A 21,274-nucleotide genomic window follows, 5' to 3' on the forward strand; every position below is an offset into this window, starting at 1 on the left:
TTTCACCAAGTGCCTTTCTAAGGTGTCTTCCCAGTTCCTCGAACCTCCACCTCCACTCCACCCAATCAGAGGAGAGAGTACTGGTGGCTCTGAATGACCCCGTCTCCCCCTGCCTCCACTCTGGACTCACCAAGCACAGGGTTAAGTGCACCCAGAAGTCCTATGAGCCCTTGGGACTGTTCTCTCTGGGGGCGGAAGTGTGGTCTGGCAAGGTCAGGTACCGCTGGCCTCCTGAGAGTTTGTGGGGAGTTTTGCTCACTCCCAGTTTCTTGCTGAACAGATGAATGGAATCGTCAGGCCCTGGTCTCTGGTCTCACTTAAGGATCCTAAGACAGACAAGGGACGAATATTTAGGAAAAAAGACAGTCCATAAAAAGTGAACAGTTTAGCACTGTACTGTCTGATACGATGACAACTCGCTACATGGGGCAAATTAAATGTAAATTAATTAAAATAAAATGAAAAATTCAGTTTGCCAGTCATATTAGCTGAACTTGAAGTGCTCCAGAGTCACACACAAGCAGTGCAGAAGTTTCCACCATTCCAGCAAGTTCTACTGGATGGTCCTGGAGAAAGAAACTAGTCTCATCCACACTTGCTCTGAAAATGCAAACCCACCCCTAGGGCTCTTCATGGAATCTCTGCCTTCCTCCCTCAAGCTCAAAACGGTCAGGATTTTGTTACTTCTTTAAAACCATGAGTACGTTTATGATTTGGCAAGACAGAAGGCCCCTTTTCTGGCAGCATCTTTCAGAGGATGCTTCTCAGTGTGTTGTATAGAAAATAACACATAGTTGTGTAAAACATAACACACAGTCACACTGAGATAGCATGTATTGTCATATAGTGAGCATTTTTTGAGAATGAGCAAGTTTTATGTTTAAACTTGACATGCCATATTAATTTTCCCTCTTCTGAGGGCCAGGATGAAGTATCGAGAAGTCGCTTTTTTCCGTTGGTTGTCACTAGTCTTTGAATTCCCAAGTTGTGTGTTCAAAGGGAAATTTAATAAGTTTGTTGCTACTGACCCTGGATGATCATTAAACATCTGTTTCCAATTTAAAATTATGAAATAAGAACTGAGGGGAAAAGTCAAATGCTATAAATTTATTTGGGACATCTATTGCCACCTCTTTGGAAGCCTTTGAAAATTCAAGCAGAAATCAATACACATCCATCTTTTTTTTTTTTACTTTCAATAAATAATATCTTTGAGTATATGCATATTATAGATAGATATATTTATGAGTCATTTAGCAGAGTTTGTAAGGTTTATACTGCATTAATTCCAACACAGCTCTTTCCAGGTTGATAGGGTGCAAATGAGGTAAGAATTAAGGCAAACCTAAAAGGCATGCAAATGTCGTACATTTATATTCACTGATAATACAAGCTCTTGTGTGTGGACCACACAGAGGAGTCGAGATCTCCTCGGTGTGTCTGTCTAGTACTATTTTACAGGAGAATGGTGACACAGCTTAAAATTCAGTTACATTACCGTGGGGGTCTCAGTGCTACTAACATCATGTAATCAAGGAGACACGAGCATTAGCAAAACATGAACAAGAAATCATAGAACTCTTTGCAGCACATTTCTGCCAAGGCTTTGGAGGAGGAAGGTTTTTTATGAAATGATATTACACATATCACATTGTGGCAGGTTGTCTGTTTTATAATATATGCTTTTAAAATTCATTAGCAAATGACATTCTCATGCACACAAGTGTTTCAAACACAAGAAGCAAGTCCATTTACAGGTAGTCCAAGCGATATTTGTGTGTGGTGTGTGTGTGTGTGTGTGTGTGTGTGTGTGTGTGTTAATAGCTGCAGACTGAATGGAACATTGATACTCTTGTGCAGTCCATAGCATTGACCTCTGCTCATTTCTGAATGTCGCACTGCAGAAGTAGTACAATGGAAGGGTCGCTCTTGGCAGCTTCTTTGAATTCATCCAGTGTAATCTGGTCATCTTTGTTCTTATCCATCTTGCTGAAAATCTTGTCTACTCGTTGCTCGGGCGTGAGGCCATCCTCATTCATTTTCATCATGATCACTGTGCCCACCATTTTGTAGATAGCCTTGGGAAGACAAGAAATAGATCATAAAGTTCACCTAGGATGGGGTAAAGAATTTAAATTTACTTCAAAGGAATCCTTAAATGCTTTTAAATAAGAGAGTGGTGTAATCAAATCGGTGTGAGTCTCATGACTAACGGGATAGAGAATTTTGTGTGACTCCTAATTTTTCTGGCTGGAGGAAGTGAGTGAAAAGAGTTGTGGTGAGACCAAGAATGATGATCTGGAGGTTTAGGAAGGAAAACGATAAGCTCGGTTTGAAAACTTCTGAGTTTGAAGTCAGATGGTAATCAACAAGCTCTACTCCTGGGAGATCTAGGGAAAGATGAAGTGGTCTCAGATGAAATGGACCGTAATCAGTGGGCCCAACTGATAAGGGACTTACAATCTGTCAAGAAAGCAAGAGAGGTGCACCAGTAAAATTAAGCCCTGAAAGAAGTTAGCTGAGGGAGATCTGCGACTCAAGGACTCTCTTCATGTGAAAGAACAGAGTAAGATGATTCCATTTTCCATTAAACTGCACACATGGAGTTCTCAAAATGTAAATTAAAGGTAGAAACGAGTTTCATTCTTAGGAAAGTGCCTTAAAAAAAGAAATGCTCTTTTACACAAAGACTTGTAGGTAAACATATAGCAGCAATTTCAATAATAGCCCAAAAGTGAAACAGCACAAATACTCAACTGGCAAAGAGATAAATAAAATATGACACATCCATACAACTGAATGTGATTTTAGCAACAGAAAGGAGTGAAATACTGATAGCTGCTACAGCAGAGATAAATGTCCAAAAAAGTGCCAGGTATAAAAGGCCAAACGTATATTGCAAGATTCCATCTATATGAAATGTTCAGCGAGACAAATCCATAAAGAAAAAGTAGAAAGGCAGTTTCCAAAATCTGGGGATACCCATGGGCATAAGGGATCCTATTGGGAGAATAAAAATGTTCTATAATTGGATTATGATGATGGCGAAATAACCTAGACCTTAAAGAGTAAAGAAGATTTGGATGGGCCCAGAGCCCTGAAGGAAAAGGTGAAGAGCCCAGGTGGAAAGCATGGTAGAGGCCAAAGTGGCCAGTGGTGAGTGTTCAAGGGTGAGCAGCCCTGGATGGACAGTGAGGCTGCAGTGGACATGCAAGCGAATGGATGTCAGCTGGACAGCTGGACCTGTGTGCACAGCTGTGTGTGGCATGGAGGAACCTCTCTGTAAAGACTTTTGGCCAAATGAATGAGCAGCTCCTGAAGTACAGAGAGGCTGTAAAGGCTCTATCAATTACTGATACCTTGGTTCTGAAAATGTGACTCAGCTAAAAGGAACCTGGAGGCAGGAAGGGGTGCCAGGGTGCAAGTGCAGAGGGCTAGAAGCCGGAGAAAATACTAGAGAAGGAGATAGGGAGCCACGTGCACAGGGAGCATGAAGAAGGAAAGGAGCTGAGAGTCGAGGTGGATGATGTTTCCAAGGGAGACAGAGCCTCGACTGAACTGCCGTGTGCTGAGCGTTTCCTACGTGACGGGAAGTGTTGTTTCGTCACTCAGTCGTGTCCAACTCTTTGTGACCCCCCCTGGACGTAGTCCACCGGGCTCTTCTGTCCATGGGATTTTCCAGGCAAGAATACTGGAGTGAGTTACCATTTCCTTCTCCAGCAGACCTTCCCGACCCTGGGATCGAACCTGCGTCTCCTGCCTTGGCAGGCAGATTCTTTACCACTGAGTTACCAGGGAAGCCTCAGAGAAAGCGTGCCAGGTGCTTAATCGTTACCACAGTCTTGAGGGGTAGGTTTATTATCATTTTTTCATAAAGACATTGATGATTTGGTACTCAACGCCCTATAGCCAACTCCATGCCTGAACCTCACTGGGTCTCCCAGTTTACTTGGGAAGGGAAGTAGGTACTAAAGGTAGAGAAGGGACTAAAGATGCTGGGGCAGGTGGGGTAAGTGGAAGGCAGGGCCCCAGAGGCCAGAGTTGACTGCTAGGGAGCGGCCCCAGAGGGAGGAGAGTCAGCATAGCAGAGCGGGCATCTGGGTCACTTGGGTTTTGGCTACTGTTTCTCGCCATCACCCCTTGGCTTTGCTCTGGGGATCCACCCCTCCGCCCCCCGCCCTGAATCTCAGCCCTGTGGTTTGGGCAGGGCCTTGCCCCAGCTCCAGGATGAGACACTTGGTCCTGTCTGTGGCAGTGCACTTCCCTTTTTGGGTCACCTTGTCAGCACAGAGGTGCACACACGAGCTAAGACAGTGAGTGAGTGAAGGGGCACTGACTCGTTCATCAGCGGGTGAGTGCCCGGCAGGCTCCCGGACTGTTCTAGGCTGGGGGATACAGCAGTGAGAGAGTATGGCCTTCTCTGTACACGTAGCTTGCATTCTATTATATCAGGTGATTTAGGGCAGTGATAAAATCTGTGACCAAAAAAAAAAAAAAATGTTGGTAAGGGATTAGATGGCCCAGGGGTAGAGGGATGTGAGTTCAGGGAGGAATGCCTGCCAATGAGATGAGGGGGCAGCCCCGAGAGGAATGAGGGGACCTGGAGGGCAGTCCTGGGCAGAGGGCAAGGATATCAAGGCCCTGATGTGAGGCTGTGTTTTCCAGGAAAACCAAGGCCCAGGTATCTCACACTCAGTGTGTAACGAGCGGTGTTGAAGACTGAGGTTGCAGCAGTGGGCAGGGGGTCCTGGGACATTTGCATAGGCAACTGAGGAAGATGCTTGTTTACGTGGAATGATGGGAAACGGGACCACAGTCAGCATCTTGTGCCCACCGTGGGGAAGCTGGCTTAGGAAGAGAGTGGCGTCCAGCAGGGCAGAGCTAAGCCAAGAGCCAGAGAAGCTGGATCCTGATACCATCCTTCGCACCCTCTAGGCCTGTGTTGGTGGAAGATCTCACAGTGAGAGCATGGCTGGTTGAAATGTGGTTGAGTCATAACCCAGCAGCTCGGAGCTGAGACATTATCCAGCGTGGAGAGAGTGGACAGGACAGAGGATTCAAGCCTACCAGGGCTCCTGGTGGGGAAGAAGGGGACCTGCCATAGGCCTGTGCCCAGGGAGCCTCTTCCCAAGCTCTGCCTTTGTGTCGGCAGCAGACCAGGCCCTGAGAACACCCGGGGACCTCACCTCGATGATCTCTAGCATCTCCACTCGGGTGATCTTGCCGTCCCCGTCCAGGTCGTACATGTTGAAAGCCCAGTTCAGCTTCTGCTCAAAGCTGCCCCTGGAGGTGATGGACAGCGCGCAGATGAACTCTCGGAAGTCGATGGTGCCGTCCCCGTTCTTGTCGAAGGTGCGGAAGGCGTGCTGGGCAAACTTGGAGGCATCTCCGTATGGGAAGAACTACAGAGCAGAACACACAAGATCACCTGTCAGGAGGGGAAGAATCGCAGGCCCTGAAGTGAAAGCCCACTGCCACACGCTGGCCTGGGGTTCTCCCAGCCCTCCCAGGGTTGAGGGTTCAGGCTCGCCCGTGTGGACAAGGTTTGGCCCAACACTCAAGGTTAAGGACGGGCACAGGGAAGCAGTCTCCCCATGAGTCCTCACTCCCAGGCCCCTCGCTCTTTCCTGAGGGTGAGGCTGGAGACACTGGGCTTTGAGGTGGGTGGGACCTGCATCAGGTCTGCTAGAATTCCTCCTCTGCGGCCTTTCTGGTCATTCTCCCTCAGGGTCTAGGACAGGGGCAGCCAGCTGACTTCTCTCCTGCACAGGGCAGTGTGACCTGGACTCCCACATTTCTCTGGGTGTGATCATCCAGGTTCACTGCCCGTGGGGCCTGAGCGGGGTGACCCTGACCTCCCGCCAGTGGCTCCCAGTCCCCAGCCCACCATGGTCCCCCTGGGTGCTGGGCCAGCGTTCAACTCCTTTTTCTAGAAACTCTTCTTTTGCAGGGCATTTAAGACCCACTAAAAATAGAACATGACTGGGCTTATTTCTGAGATTCATAAAGAGGTGTCTTCTCAGAGCCCACAGGGTGCTGTAGGAGACAGGAGAAGGACGCAGGAGGAGGAGGGTGCAGACCCCCAAAGTGGGAAGACCACAGAGACCGTGGTGGTGGACACACGTCTGGGCCTAGCACACACCGCAGGGAGCTCTGATACCTGATCCTCTGCCCCAGCAAAGCTAAAGAATATCCTCCATATACGTATATATGTATATACATGGCTGATTCTCTTTGCTGTATAGTAGAAACTAACACAACATGGTAAAGCAACTATACTCTGATAAAAATATTTTTTTAAAAAGGAAAAGACATTCTCCAGGTGGAGCACAGGAAACTAGCAAACCTCATCCCAACCCCGAACAAAAACAAGCCACATGCTGTTTTAAACCAGAGAAGGTGCATATGTGTTTCTGGCTGAAGAATTCCACCAAATACAAAGTCCAAAGCAGATTCCTAAGGATGCCGTGGCAGTCATACTCTGGTGTGGGTGCTGCCACTTGCTAGGTGGGTCAGGCTGGCCACACACAGACGGCTGGCGTCATGCCCTCTCTGACTGCATCCTCTTTCTCACTGTACATCCGGACCTGGGACCCACGAAGCCCTGCTACCCACTGTCCCTACACTGAGAAGCACATTGGATGGGAGGAAATCTCCCTCCAGAAACAAAAGACAAGCATTTCATGTAAGGGGCGAATACAGGAGGCCCAGGGATGAGACAAGCATTCCCAGGGGTGGGGCTGGGGAGAGCTGGTTTCAATTTGCATTTCAGTAGCTCCCACTTCCAGACGCCAGTATCTGATCTGGCGCTTGCTCTTGTTGTCTAAGAAGCTACTCCTAAACCTGGTGGCATGGAACAGTAACAATCATTTTATTAATCTTAGAAAATAAAAACTTGACCATCTCTTCTTTTCTAATCAAACAACTCATTCTGTAACTATGAGCCTAGTATATTCTGAACTGTTCATTATTCATAACACTTATAACACCACATATAGGGGGGAGGAGTTGGGAGGTTGTTCTATTTTTTTCTCCTCACAACACCCAATTTTCCGACTGGCTGTATCCCAGCTGGGTGTCCTACAGGTCAATCCACTTCTGACCCTAACGGCCTGGAGTTACTGGGGGCTTCCCTCATAGCTCAGTTGGTAAAGAATCTGCCTGCAATGCAGGAGACCTGGGTTCGGGTCCTGGGTGGGGAAGATCCTCTGGAGAAGGAAATGGCAACCCACTCCAGTATTCTCGCCTGGAGAACCCCATGGACGTGGAGCCTGGTGAGCTACAATCCGTGGAATCGCAAGAGTTGGACACGACTGAGCAACTAAACCACCACCACCACCACCAGAAGGGAAGGATCACTCCGGAAAGAGTGCCCCCACCCTAGGTGCCAGTCACAAGCCTTAGGTTGCCCCCTGTACCTATGAGAGCCATGCTATGAAGTGAAAGGGTTCCCACGGCCCCCTCCTCAGGTTGGAGAATTTGCTGACTCACAAAATTCTGAAAGGCGCTTTATTTACTATTACCAGTTTGTTGGGGCTTCCCTAATAGCTCAGTTGGTAAAGAATCCGCCTGCAATGCAGGAGACCCCAGTTTGATTCCTGAGTCAGGAAGATCCGCTGGAGAAGGGACAGGCTACCCACTCCAGTATTCTTGGGCTTCCCTGGTGGTTCAGCTGGTAAAGAATCTCCATGCAATGAGGGAGACGTGGGTTTGATCCCTGGGTTGGGAAGATCTCCTGGAGAAGGGATAGGCTATCCACTCCAGTATTCTGGTCTGGAGAGTTCCATGGACTGCATAGCCCATGGGGTCACAAAGAGCCGGACACAACTGAGCAACTTTCACTTCACTTCACCAGTTTGTTATAAAGGATACAATCCACCGGAGGAGATGCATAGAGTAATGCAAGGGATGCATGGAGCTCCCACTACAGGTTGCCCCACTCTCCCAGCCCCTGAATGCTTTCATCATCCTGGAAGTTCTTGGAACCCCATAGTTTAACGGGTTTTTATGGCAGTTTCATTATGCAAGCATGATCGATTAAATCATTAGCCATTGATGATTGAACTCAATCTCCAGACACCCTGTCTCCACTGGAGGTCTAGCTTGGGCTGGAAGTTCCAGTTCTCTAATCTGCCCCTTGTCTTTCTGGGACCAGCTGCCCCCCTCCAGTCCTGCCCCACTCCTGAAACTCCTGAAGCGACCGGCACCCAACCACCACTCATCTTATTAACATACAATAGACACTAAAGAAGGAAATGGCAACCCACTCCAGTATTCTTCCCAGGAAAATCCCATGGACAGAGGAGCCTGGCAGGCTACAGTCCATGGGGCCGCAAAGAGTTGGATATGACTGAATATGCATGCAGACACTGATCTCTCCAGAGATTACAAGAGAACCGAGGATTAAGATCAAATATGTTTATTTCTTATTCTAAGTATCATCTGTGCCCTCTGCCTGGGCGGTCTTCCTCTCTCTCTAAGGGGGTGCTATTTGCTAATGTGTCGTCTGTGTTCAGGGGTCTTGAGCAGAGCCTGTACCTGAGAAATATAATAACCTAAAAACAGAGCACACTGAGCCCCTCGGTGGAGTCCAAGGTCTCCCTAGGGATTTTTATCCATCAGCCTTTCTGCATCCAGTGACATGAGGCCACTGGGTCTAATTTTTTTCCATCCCTGTAGGTTTCTGGTGGTGCAATGCTTTACCCATTTTATATCTCACAGCATCCTTTTAAGTTAAAGGCTATCTGATATTTTTATCTGAAAATAGCTGGGCATCTTAGGTCAGTGTATTAAAAATTAATTTAGATCTGGAAGGCCTTCAGAAAAAAAAATCAATGGTAAATTTTGAGCTATAAAAGTTGCATGTGTCTTGCTGAAGTTCTGTTTACTGACTTTTACAGCCAACACGTTTTCTCTGGAGGAATGGAGTGTGTGATGAAGAGCCCTCAGATATCTGGAGTGGTTGTTTCCTTTAGAAAATTCATCTTATCATTTTCTGAGTACTTCAAGTTTTTTGAATCAGGGGAATGATCCTTCTTTTGACGAAATAATTCAACTCTGGATGGGTCATAACAGAAAAAATGAAGCCATACTCCCTTCAATTTCTGTAGGAAGAAATCAGGGTCTTGAACTCTTATCTACTTCTCTCAGAGGAAAACACTGCCTGAGAAGTACAAGTATTTGGAGAGTATTATTGCTTGAAGGGTATTTTAAAAATTCAATGTATTGTGCATCAACTCCTGCATTAAATATTGATGTAGAAATAATTTTTGTTATTAATAATCCAAATCTTTTAATATAATAAAAAAACTTGGAAGTTGAAAATTTATATATATATATATATAGTTTTATATATTTCACTTGTGTCTTTGTGCGTGCATACTAAGTCATTTCAGTCATGTCCGACTCTTTGCAGCCCTACGGACTGTAGCCCACCAGGCTCCTCTGTTCACAGAATTCTCCAGGCAAGAATACTGGAGTGGGTTGCCATGCTCTCCTCCAGGGAATCCTCACGACCCAGGGCTCAAACTGGAGTTTCTTATGTCTCCTGTATTGCCAGGCAGCTTCTTTACCACTAATGCTATCTGGGAAGCCCTTAGGTTGCCATAAAAAACTACCATAGATTGGGTAGCTAGTAAACAACACACATTTATTTCTCATAGTTCTGGAGGCTAGATGTTCAAGATCAAGCTGCCAGCACGGTCAGGTACTGGTAAGGGCCTTCCTCTGGGTTGCTTTCTGCTGACTGTTTGCTGTGTCCTTAATATTCTGGAAGGTGCCAGGACACTCTATGAGGTTTCTTTTACAAGAGCACTAATCCTGTTCATGGGGCTTCCCAGGTAGCTCAAATGGTAAAGAATCTGCCTACAATTTGGGAGACCTGGGTTCGATCCCTGGGTTGGGAAGATCCCCTGCAGAAAGGAAAGACAACCCACTCCAGTACTCTTGCCTGGAGAATTCCATGGACAGAGGAGCCTGGCGGGCTACAGTCCATGGAGCTGCAAAGAGCTGGACACAATCGAGCAACACTTTCACTTTCTTCAATCCTATTCATGAAGGTTCCACCCTCATGACGTAAGCACTTCCCTCCTAATAGCATCATTTTGGGTATGCAGTTTCAACATATGAATTTGGGACACACAGACATTCAGCCCATAGCAAATTGTTTAAAAGGAAATAAGCTTTGTCATAAGAATTTTCAAAAACTATATTAGATAATCTAATATAGCTAACCTTCAATTAATTTCCATTGTCTCCTTTATGCCCATGTATACACACACAGTTCTACTTTTGGTCAAAAATTTTAAATCTAGTGTATCTTGTATTTCCATTAAAAGGAAAGTAAAAAAAAAAAAAAAAAACCACCTCATCTGAGAAACAGATTGTTTAGTTTTGTCTGACTGAACAACAGATTATTCTGTTTAGTCGCCGGGTTGTGCCTGACTCTTTGAGACCCCATGGACTGTAGCCCACCAGGCTCCTCTGTCCATGGGATTTCCCAGGGAAGAAGACTGGAGTGGGTTGCCATTTCCTCCTCCAGGGGATCTTCCCAAGCCAGGGGCTGAATCTACATCTGCACCTCCTGCATTGGGAGGCAGATTCTTTACCACTGAGCCACCTGGGAAGCCAGGGAGGCAGCTGCAAATGGCCAGTTAATAACGCCTGCTTAATGGGAACCCAGGCTCCCGGCCAGGAATTCTTCTGACCCCAGAAGCTGTGTGGTGTGCTTCCCCGAGGCATTCTTTGGGGTTTGGCATCAGTGGGGCAGCCTGTCCTCCTGAAGATACCCAGGAGAAGGCTCCTTTGTGAAGAGCAGGGTTTGTGGTGCAGCAGGGTCTGCTCCAGGTTCAGGCCAGCAGAACCCTAGGCTTAATTCTGGGGGCGTCTGAGCTGGCCAGTAGTAGGCTCCTTGGGCTGGGGGTGAGGCTGCCCTGGAGGCAGTCTTCTCTACAGCTCTCTTTTGTCCTTGCCCCTGTGTAGCCCACAGCCCTTTGGTTCACCTGGGGGCTCAGAGCTAGTAACAGAAGGTAGGACCACCAAGTAGCCCCTCTGTCCCTGGGTTCTCTGGGACGCCCAGCTATGGAGGGCTGAGTGTACTAGGCCAGGTTATACAAGGAATCTGAGCATCTGGGGATTTTGGTATTTGAGTCCTAGAACCAACAATTCCCATGGATGCTGAGGGACCGACTACTGTATAACAAACAGAAGGTAGAAAATTAGGGGAAAAAAATTTTATCTGCCTGATCTGCCTGGAACAGTCTGATCATAAACTCTGCATTGTACTCTGAACACTCTGCCATCACAAACTCCTTGTGGACAAGCCTGAAATGTCAAGGCTGTTGCTCATGTGCCTGGCTGGCTATGATAGAGGCAGGATTTGAATGCGTATCTGTCGGGTCATTTCTGCTACATCTTTCTGTTTCTCTTAATCAAGTATTGTGTGTGTGTACTCAGTCTCTCAGTTGTGTTTGAGTCTTTGCGACCTCATGGACGGTAGCCCGCCAGGCTCCTGTGTCCATGGGACTTCCCAGGCAAGAGTGGGTTGCCATTTCCTTCTCCAGGGAATCTTCCCAACCCAGGGATTGACCCCACATCTCTTGCATCTCCTTCATTGGCAGGTGGATTCTTTACCACTGAGCCACCTCGGAAGCCCTAACCAAGTATTAGCTGAAGAAATAAAGCTAAATCCACATCTGATGAAACAAACGAATTTGTTGCATTATGTAATCCTTTGCTTTCATCCTGCTACTACTGTGTATTTATCGCCACCTCCTGGCAGGACGTATGTACTACATGTCAATCATCAGAATGCTCCTGAGGGATATTTTTTATGATTCATTCATTCTTTAATGCAACAAATATTTACTGAGCAGTTACTACATGTCAAGCACTGTGTCGGGTGGTGTCCAAAGTAGAAAAAATATATATTTATAATCATGGGAGACCTAGACACTAATCATACAACTATAGAAGTATAAAATTGCACTATGATATGGTAACTCAGTTGGTAAAGAATCCACCTGCAATGCAGGAGATCCCGGTTCAGTTCCTGGGTTGGGAAGATCCCCTGGAGAATGAATAGGCTATCCATTGCAATATTCTTGGGCTTCCCTAGTGGCTCAGCTGGTAAAGAATCCACCTGCAATGAGGGAGACCTGGGTTTGAAAGATCCCCTAGAGGAGGGCATGGCAACCCACTCCAGTATTCTTGCCTGGAGAATCCCATGGACAGAGGAGCCTGGTGGGCTACAGTCCATAGGGTCACAAAGAGTTGGACGCGACTGAGCAACTAAGCACAACACAAGTGCATAGAGCCACAAGCGAAAGTTACGGGAATGATCTTATGAGTTTGAAACTTAATGATAATTTAGTGTGCAGCTCCCTTCCCTCACCCTAATATGCAGGTGGTGACAATTCACTGCTCTTCATCATTGCTGAAGAAAGGTCTCAGAGTCCAAAACTTTGGGGATGACACAAATCTAGACTGTATCCCACTGTACTCCACATCCTTACTTAGAACTAACCAACGTGCAGAAGAGGAGCAAAACCAGGAAATGCTCGAGGACTCTGCCTCTCCCCACGGGCACAAAGGGAGACTTGTCACAAATTAATCAGCCTACTCCAAAGCCACAGCAGAGGTTTTCCTTACAGAGAGCAGGCTGATATCCCACATTTCCATCTTTTCAATGAACTATGCAGTTGTGAATATTAAATGGGTTGTCTCCTTAAGAGATGTGAGTGAAGCCCAAATATCTCATACTGAATATGCCAGTGTTCCCCCAACCCCCCACTACCCCCAGTGCAACACAGGTGGCTGCGTCAAAAAAATAAAATAAAATGACGTCAAAACATAGTTCTTCTATTCCCCGCTCCAGCCCTAGCTGCTATCCGTGTGTCTAGCTCATCCTTCTAGAAGTTGTACTGAGTTCCGAGAAAACATTGGAACATTTCCCATGAGAATCCTCCCTTCTCTCTCGGAGTCACTGGGGCCTGCCTCAATTTGATGGAAGATTCGGGTCCCTTAGAAGCTCTCTGTCCAACCTTTAGGCGGGGGAGGTTTTCACAAGCAAAGCCTTGACCCACCGTGACAGCTGACCGCAGACCTGCTGTTATCGGGGGAGTGGTCACAGGACGCTGAAGAGGGCAGTCTCTCTCCAGCTCTGGGCTGCTGCTGGGCAGCCCTCATACCTCAGAATAGATATCTGTCCATTAATCTGCTTGAAATAGGGCTCACGATGGGATCAAAGAACAGAAGAGTATTCTTGGACCACTCTGCGGCTCACTGTCATGGAGAGGCCTGGCATCCAGTCTCTCACCAGACACAGTTCCTTTGGAAAAGTCCTCGCTCAGGTCAGTTCTGTTTTCCTTTGTTCTCAAATGTCAGAAGCCTATATTGTCTGGCTTATGAACCCATAAACAGAATCCCCTCCCCAAGGATGGAGTGGTAGTAGGGAAGAACAAATCTGACTTCATATTGGATCTATTTTTTTTACCTTTAACCTTTATATTCTATTGCTTTGGCCACAAGCTCATCACTAAAGGAATGTTGCTAGTTGCTAAGTCATGTCCCACTCTGTGATCTCATGGACTGCAGCCCGCCAGTCTCCTCTGTCTGAGGGATTTCCTAGGCAAGAATACTGGAGTGGATTGCCATTTCCTTCTCTAGGGGATCCTCCCAACCCAAGAATCGAATCTGGATCTGCATCTCCTGCATTGGCAGGCAGGTTTTTTTTTTTTTAACCACTGAGCTACCTTAAAGTATACATAATGTCCCAACTCCAGGAAACTGCCTCCCATGCCTGAGAGTTAAGCTAAAATACTTTTGTTTAAGCTCACAGGAAACATCCTGACCAGGCCCACCTGTGAATGGATGCAGGAAAGAAGAAATTAACACATCCTCCCTGGAGTCTGGCTGGAACCAGGAAATATTTGCAACAACCTATCGCCTTTTTTTTACTTTACCTTCTCACCTCCCCCTCTTTGTTCTATAAAATAGGTTAACATCCCAACTGGGCAAGATGGTTCTTAGGGACTGGAGTTCACCATCTTCTGGGTCAGCTGCTCTCCAAATGAAGTCACTATTCCTTGTCTCAACAACTTCTCTCTCGATGTATTGGCCTGTCATGTGATGAGCAGTACGACAGAGTCTTATCTATTGCACCCCTGAAATATGGCAATTCTGCTTCCAAGGTCATCTCCCCTCACCTCTGCTGGAATTAGCCAGAAGCCTCTCCTGGATGACCTGGCTCAGAAATCAACCTCTCCAGGTCCTGCCAGTAAAGCAGTGGTTCCTGAGAGTCTATCAGGGAGCGAGGTCCTAGGCAGGTCCTTCTCTTGTGCTGCTTCGGCTGGTCTTTCAACACATTTAGGACTAGAGGGTCATTGCTCTGCGTTAAGTAACTGGCTCAAGGTTGTTTCATTGGAAAAGACCCTGCTGCTGGGAAAGACTGAGGGCAAGAGGAAAAGGGGGTGACAAACAATGAGATGGTTGGATGGCATCACTGACTCAATAAACAAGAGTTTGAGCAAACTCAGGGAGATAGGGAAGGACAGGGAAGCCTGGCATGCTGCAGTTCATGGGATTGCAAAGAGTCGAATGTGACTTAGCAACTGAACAACAACAATAAGGCTGTATCTCTAAGGAGGGTGAGGGCACTGGTGTCAAACCCAGCTTGGCCAGTGGACGCTGCCTCTCCTGCACTTGCTGAGTCTGCCTGGCCTTCTGCACTGAAATGAGCTGCAACTCGCCTCCTCCACCAGGTTCTGGAAAGGATCTGCCCATCTGGCCCGTGGTTCTGCTTCTTCCTTCCCACGCACTGCTGCCTTGCACTGTGCTCACAGGAGCCTCAATCCTCATCATCAAAGCTGGTCCAGGCCAGAGCAGGCTCACAGGGAGTGGGTACCCACTGTTAGGGACAAAGGCGGGGAAAACACCTGTCCTTCACAGGGGACACCCCCTCCTCTCCAGGCAGTAGGAAGGGCTGGGCCTTGGGCAGGTAGGCGGGGACCATAGCCTCTGGCTCTGGGGCAGGTACTGCTGCGGAGGGAGAGAGGCCACCCAAGGATGACAGTCAGCCTCCTGGACCTCACTGTGGCCCAGCTCAGAGCAGACACTCCATCTTGCCCCCAGGACTGCAGGGGGCTGGGGTCCTTGAGAGAAAGTGGGACCACTCCAGGCTCACAAGAGGCAGAGGTGAGATGCAAGCTCAGTTCTGTCTTATTCTGTGATGTTGACGAAGTCATCTGAGCTTCAGTTTCCTCTTCCACAAAATAGGGCAATAATAATTAATACCTGTGATGTAGAAGTCTTGTGAGATGTACTGGGGACAGAACATGTGGAAACTGTCTGAGGCTGTAAGAAGCCGGGCCTGGGCCCCTCCATGTTCCCCTCAAAGCTGCCCCAGAGCATCCCATCTCCTGATGTTCACAGATGGCAGCTGGGTGAGCAGCTGGTTAGCGGTGGGCTCTCTCACACACATGCCCCGGGCTGCTGGCCAAGCTGGTGTCCTTGAGGATTCACTTGGTATTTGGTTTTGGCTTTAGGCTCATCATGCCACAAGCCATCACACGTCCAGAGGGAACTTTTCACACCCAGGTTTTCTCCTGTCCACTTCCCATAACCGTCAATAGCATCTAACTGTTTTCAGGACAAGGAACAAAATTACCCCCAAGCCTCTGTGTCCAGTTTTCGGTCCACTCCTCTGCCCTCTGGGATTATTTCACTACCTGCTACCTGGGACCTTACTGAGCTCTCAGCCACAGCTATGCAGCCTTTGCCATGTTTTTCTCTTTGTCTGCAATGCTCCTTTTCTGCTCCAACCCAGTTAATGCCTGTGTTCTTCTTCAGACCTTGAAGTCTTCTCCGAGCCAGTGTCAGAAGTTCCCATTATACACACGCACATCACTGAGTCCCACCCTCGGTTACATTTACCATCATAGTGAAGAAATGTTCGTGGCATTGCTTGATTAAGGCCTGTCTTCCTTAGCAGTTGTTGTGGTTGTTTAGTCGCCAAGTCGTGTCCCACTCTCCTGTGACCCCATGCACTGCAGCCCGCCAGGCTCCTCTATCCATGGGATTTCCCAGGCAAGAATACTGGAGAGGGTTGCCATTTCTTTCTCCAGGGGATTTTGCTGACCCAGAAACTGAACCTGCGTCTCCTGCATTGACAGGCGGATTCTTTACCCCTGAACCACCAGGGAAGCCCCTCCCCTTGTAGACCATAAACTAAATGGAGGCAAGGAGTGGCCTGTTTTTGCCCACCACTGTGATCCCTGGCATCCAGTACAGGGCCAGGCACACAGGAGGTGGCAGATGAACATATGACTCGGCACAGCAGGTCTTTTTTGAGCCTGAAGATATAGCAGCAAATCCACCCAATGACCAAGGAAGGCCTGAAATGTGTTCCGAAGGGTGTCTTCAGTCAGCTCTGCTAAAGAAGGCTCCCACTTGGCCTTAAATCATGTCATCCCCATTACTGCTTCAGCTGATGATTCATGAGGATTGAATCGTCATCAGAGCAGTATGTGCACCTGGTCATGAGCAGGGGGAAAGGAGAGAGATATTTCCCCTTAATCAGAAATGGTGGATCCCCAAACTGCTCTCTGCCAAGATGTTCATTCAACAGACACTCCCAAAAGCCAGGGGTGGTGCCAGGCTTCATGCTGAGCTCTGTGGGAGGGAGGGAGGGTAAGGGGCTGCGAAGAAGAATAAGAGTGAAACATAAGACCCGGTCCTGCCCTCACGCAGACATAACCAATCAAATGTAGATGCAGCCCAAAGTGTGAGCTGCCTTCCACATTCGCGCTCTCTGGAAAGAGATTAAAGACACAGCCCCTCTACCCTGCCCACTATAGGGGGGCACCCAGATCCTGAGGTCACTTTTCAGACCTGCCTCTTCACTTGTCCTCTAGGTGACAATATCCATTTTTTTACATTATGGGTCCCTCTGGACTCCAGGTTTTATTATGAGACAACCACTATTAGCTCATGGTTCTTGAGCTGCATCTATTTGAGAAGAAAATTAGTCCTGAATTAAATTCCTAGAGAAGGGGTTTTGCCCCTTGGGTCACGGAAGAAATTTTCATTTATGTCCTCGACAAGGTCCCTCCATAGGCATATCGCCCCAAGAAAGTCATGAGGCCCAGGGAAGTTCTCTGACCTTCTTATAGAAAACAAGACACAGGCCACAGAAATCCTCCCTCATTTGAGAATTCACACCACGAGTAAAGCCAGAATTGCCTTTTCATTAAAGGAAATACTATGCTTTGCTCTTAATTGCATCGTCACTGGTTTTAGATTAGGATCTGTTATCCAATGGCACCCCACTCCAGTACTCTTGCCTGGAAAATCCCATGGACCGAGGAGCCTGGAAGGCGGCAGTCCATGGGGTCGCTGAGAGTCGGACATGACTGAACGGACTTCCCTTTCACTTTTCGCTTTCATGCATTGGAGAAGGAAATGGCAACCCACTCCAGCATTCTTGCCTGGAGAATTCCAGGGACGGGGTAGCCTGGCAGGCTGCCGTCTATGGGGTCGCACAGAGTCGGACATGACTGAAGCGACTTAGCATATCCTGCAGATGCTTGATAAATGCTTTATAAATGCTTAGAGTGGATAAAGGAAGCAACTTGCTGCAGAAGAGCCAATGCTGGGTTGTGGCAGGGTATCTAGTTGTGACTGAACTCAAGCCACTTTGGATATAAAATGACGGCATAAATCAGGTAAGCTTCAAAATTTCTTTTAGCTATCACATTTTATTTATTTATTTCTGATTCTAGAAGTGAAATCTTAAAAGAAAAAGGAGAAAAGAAAATGATTTTGGCAAATGGGTGATACTTTCATGAATTTGGATTTGTTCATTTACTGCCCCCTTGTGTGGCTGTTGTCTAGTTGCTAAGTCGTGTCTGACTCTTTGTGACCCCATGGACTGCAGCACGCCAGACCTCTCTGTGCTTCACCATCTCCCAGAGTTGGCTCAAACTCATGTCCACTAAGTCCATCCAATTATCTCAATCCCTGTCCCCCTTTCTCTTCCTGCCGTTAGTCTTTCCCAGCATCGGGGTCTTTTCCAGTGAGTGTGGCCCCTTTGGTTGGTATAGCCTAATCACAGGATCAGACTTTGAAGGGTGAACATATCTATTGTTGTTGTTTAGTCACTAAGTCATGTCTGACTTTTTTGTGACCCAATGCACTGTAGCCCTCCATGCTCCTCTGTTCATAGGATTTCCTCGGCAAGAATACTGGAGTGGATCGCCATTTCCTTCTCCAGGGTATCTTCCCAATCCAGGGATCAAACATGGGTCTCCAGCATTGGCAGGCAGATTCTCTACCACTGAGCCACCTGAGAAGCCCACTCATTGGTTACTCAGACTTTAAAAATAAACTCTCTCTCAAAAAAAATAAATAAAATAAAATAAACATAAACTCTCTCTTCTGCGGCTGCTGCTGCTGCTAAGTCGCTTCAGTCGTGTCCGACTCTGTGCGATCCCAGAGACGGCAGCCCGCCAGGCTCCGTTGCCCCCAGGATTCTCCAGGCAAGAACACTGGAGTGGGTTGCCATTTCCTTCTGCCCAAATACCCAATTCACGTTACAAATTGGTTCAATGACATCTTGATTTGGGACAAGGGGTTTCCTCCAGTACTTCTCTTATTGACTAATGTTGAACCACCAGGATAAAGCAGTCTACTGTTAGCATTTATTACAAAATAGCGGGCCAACAATAGCAAATTACACAACAGTAAATTGTCATGTTTCCATTTAAGTCAGTCTACTATATTAGAAAGAAGACAGTTTTGTCAATTTAAAAAGAAACCCATCTTTGAAACTAAGGAAGGGGTGAGACTCTTTGAAGATGCTCAGTGGAAAGCTGGTTGTGTGTGGGAAAACTGGAAAAGGATTCCTCATCTCACAGTCTCTTCAATTATTCCAACTGAAGTGGGGAGAGCAGCAGATTTTGCAGTGGGTCTGAAACTGCTTATTTATTTCACCTCCTGAACTCCTCCTGGAATAAAGTAGTCTCTGCAAGATCGATGACCGTTTCACCCTAGGCCCACCTCATTTCAGTGTCCTGGTGACCACGATGAGAATGCTCAGCCTGGCTGCATCTCAATTAAAACCTTCTGTTAATACAGTGTCACAGGCCACCACGGCTGCAACTCTGAAGAGAGAGCTGTACAGCACAGCTGGCGACAGGGACCGCAACGACTGTCTGAGATGTGGAGTTCTGTCTGTAGCAGTTGAACTCATTTGTAAGAAATGAACATATACAGGGCCACCACCTCCGTAGCTGTGTTCTCCCTTTCCTGGAAAGAGAAGTCTCCCTCCCAACTCTAAAATGTCTCCCTCGATTTTTTACTGTCTATCGTTGCTGACATATCCATAACTTTTACCTAAATTGTTCCAGTAAAAGCGAAAGCGGTAGTTGCTCAGCCGTGTCTGACTCTTTTTCGACCCCATGGACTGTACCCTGCCAGGATTCTCTGTCCATGGGATTCTCCAGGCAAAAATACTGGAGTGCATTGCCATTCCCTTTTCCAGGGGATCTTCCTGGCCCAGGGACTGAACCCAGTGTCTCCTGCACTGCAGGCAGATTCTTTACCATCTGAGACACCAGGGGAGCCACCAATTGCTCCAGATGTAATGCCATCTCTGCCACCAGAGGTATAAGAAAAAGGTCTGACTGCAGACCAAGAAATGAACGAGAGAAACAGATCACATGGAGGAGGAAGGGTGGTATGCCATGGTGGTAGGATCAGACGGGTGTGGGATTGAGCATCAGTTCTGTAGTTTCTTAAATGTGGGGCCTTTGGAAAAGTGCTTTTAAAGCTTTTTCAAAGTCTTTGTTTATATGAAAACTGGGCAGGGGGAGAATCGGCTGCTGGGCTGGGATCTTTGAGATTTAAGGAGGAGGACACTAGAGTCGAAAAAATGGGACAATTAGTCAATAATCATCTACTAAGTGCACCCATGACCAACCTAGAGAGCATATTCAAAAGCAGAGACATTACTTTGCCGACAAAGGTCTGTCTAGTCAAGGCTATGGTTTTTCCAGTGGTCATGTATGGATGTGAGAGTTGGACTGTGAAGAAAGCTGAGCACCGAAGAATTGATGCTTTTGAACTGTGGTGTTGGAGAAGACTCTTGAGAGTCCCTTGGACTGCAAGGTGATCCAATCAGTCCATTCTGAAGGAGATCAGTCCTAGGTGTTCTTTGGAAGGAATGATGTTAAAGCTGAAACTCCAGTACTTTGGCCACCTCATGCGAAGAGTTGACTCATTGGAAAAGACTCTGATGCTGGGAGGCATTGGGGCCAGGAGAAGGGGATGACAGAGGATGAGATGGCTGGATGGTATCACTGACTCGATGGACGTGAATCTGAGTGAACTCCAGGAGTTGGTGATGGACAGGGAGGCCTGGCATGCTGCGATTCATGGGGTCACAAAGAGTCAGACACGACTGAGCGACTGAACTGAACTGGACTGAAGTGCACCCATGATGTGCCAGGTGGCTAGTCTAACTGCCGAAAGGGATGCAGAAAAGCATAAACTGTGGCCAGATTTTGAGTTGAGGCAAAGAATTCTTGCAACAGGAGAAATTCTAAGAGGTGTAGGCTCTCCCTCACCCCCTGGGGCAGCAATATATCCTACCTTCCCAACCCACCCCGAGAGTGGAAGAATGAAAAAACCAGAACAGACCATAGCAGTAGATTCCTGCTGCTACAGAGAAACCCCAGATCCCTATTTCCAGATCTTGCTGGACTGCTGATTCCAGGAGGGGTTCCTTTTTACCAGAACCCAGAGTCCAGAACCTGCTGTGTGAAGGAGAAGGCTTTATTTGAGAAGGGCCAAAAGAGGAACTGGGCTTGGTGGCTCAGTTGGTAAAAAATCTGCTTGCAATGCAGGAGATCCAGGTTCGATCCCTGGGTTAGGAAGCTCCCCTGGAGAAGGGAATGGCAACCCACTCCAGTATCCCTGCCTGGAGAACTCCATGGACAGAGGAGCCTGCTGGGCTACTGTCCATGAAATCGCAAAGCGTGGGACACGACTGAGCGACTAACACACACAAAGAGGCACCAAGAGTCAGGACTTAAGGTTACAAAGAGCAGGAGCATAAAACCCACACAGAAGAGCAGCCAAGCCGGGGCATCAGAACCACACCACCCCTCATCCTGCTGCAGAGCCAGCTCTTGGACCGAGCTCCCTGGGATGGAACCTGCCTCTGCAGCTTCTCCTCCCAAACCTGCATTCCTTGATCCCCCTCTCCATGGGGAGTCAC

The 21,274-nt window shown here is 47.5% G+C and overlaps 1 protein-coding gene across 1 annotated transcript in view; it reads right to left on the reverse strand.

Moving 5' to 3' along the window:
- Nucleotides 1–1,880: 1,880 nt before the first annotated feature.
- VSNL1 (visinin like 1) overlaps nt 1,881–21,274 on the reverse strand; it is a 125,268-nt gene continuing 105,874 nt past the window's right edge. Inside the window, exons 3-4 of the mRNA XM_052649145.1 lie at nt 5,187–5,402; nt 1,881–2,078 (exon numbers count right to left, since the gene is read on the reverse strand). Of these exons, the coding sequence (XP_052505105.1) occupies nt 1,881–2,078; nt 5,187–5,402 (414 nt within the window). The remainder of the gene's footprint in view (nt 2,079–5,186; nt 5,403–21,274) is intronic.

The sequence above is a fragment of the Budorcas taxicolor genome, chromosome 11, assembly GCF_023091745.1.
Source record: "Budorcas taxicolor isolate Tak-1 chromosome 11, Takin1.1, whole genome shotgun sequence".
Lineage (NCBI taxonomy): Eukaryota > Metazoa > Chordata > Mammalia > Artiodactyla > Bovidae > Budorcas > Budorcas taxicolor.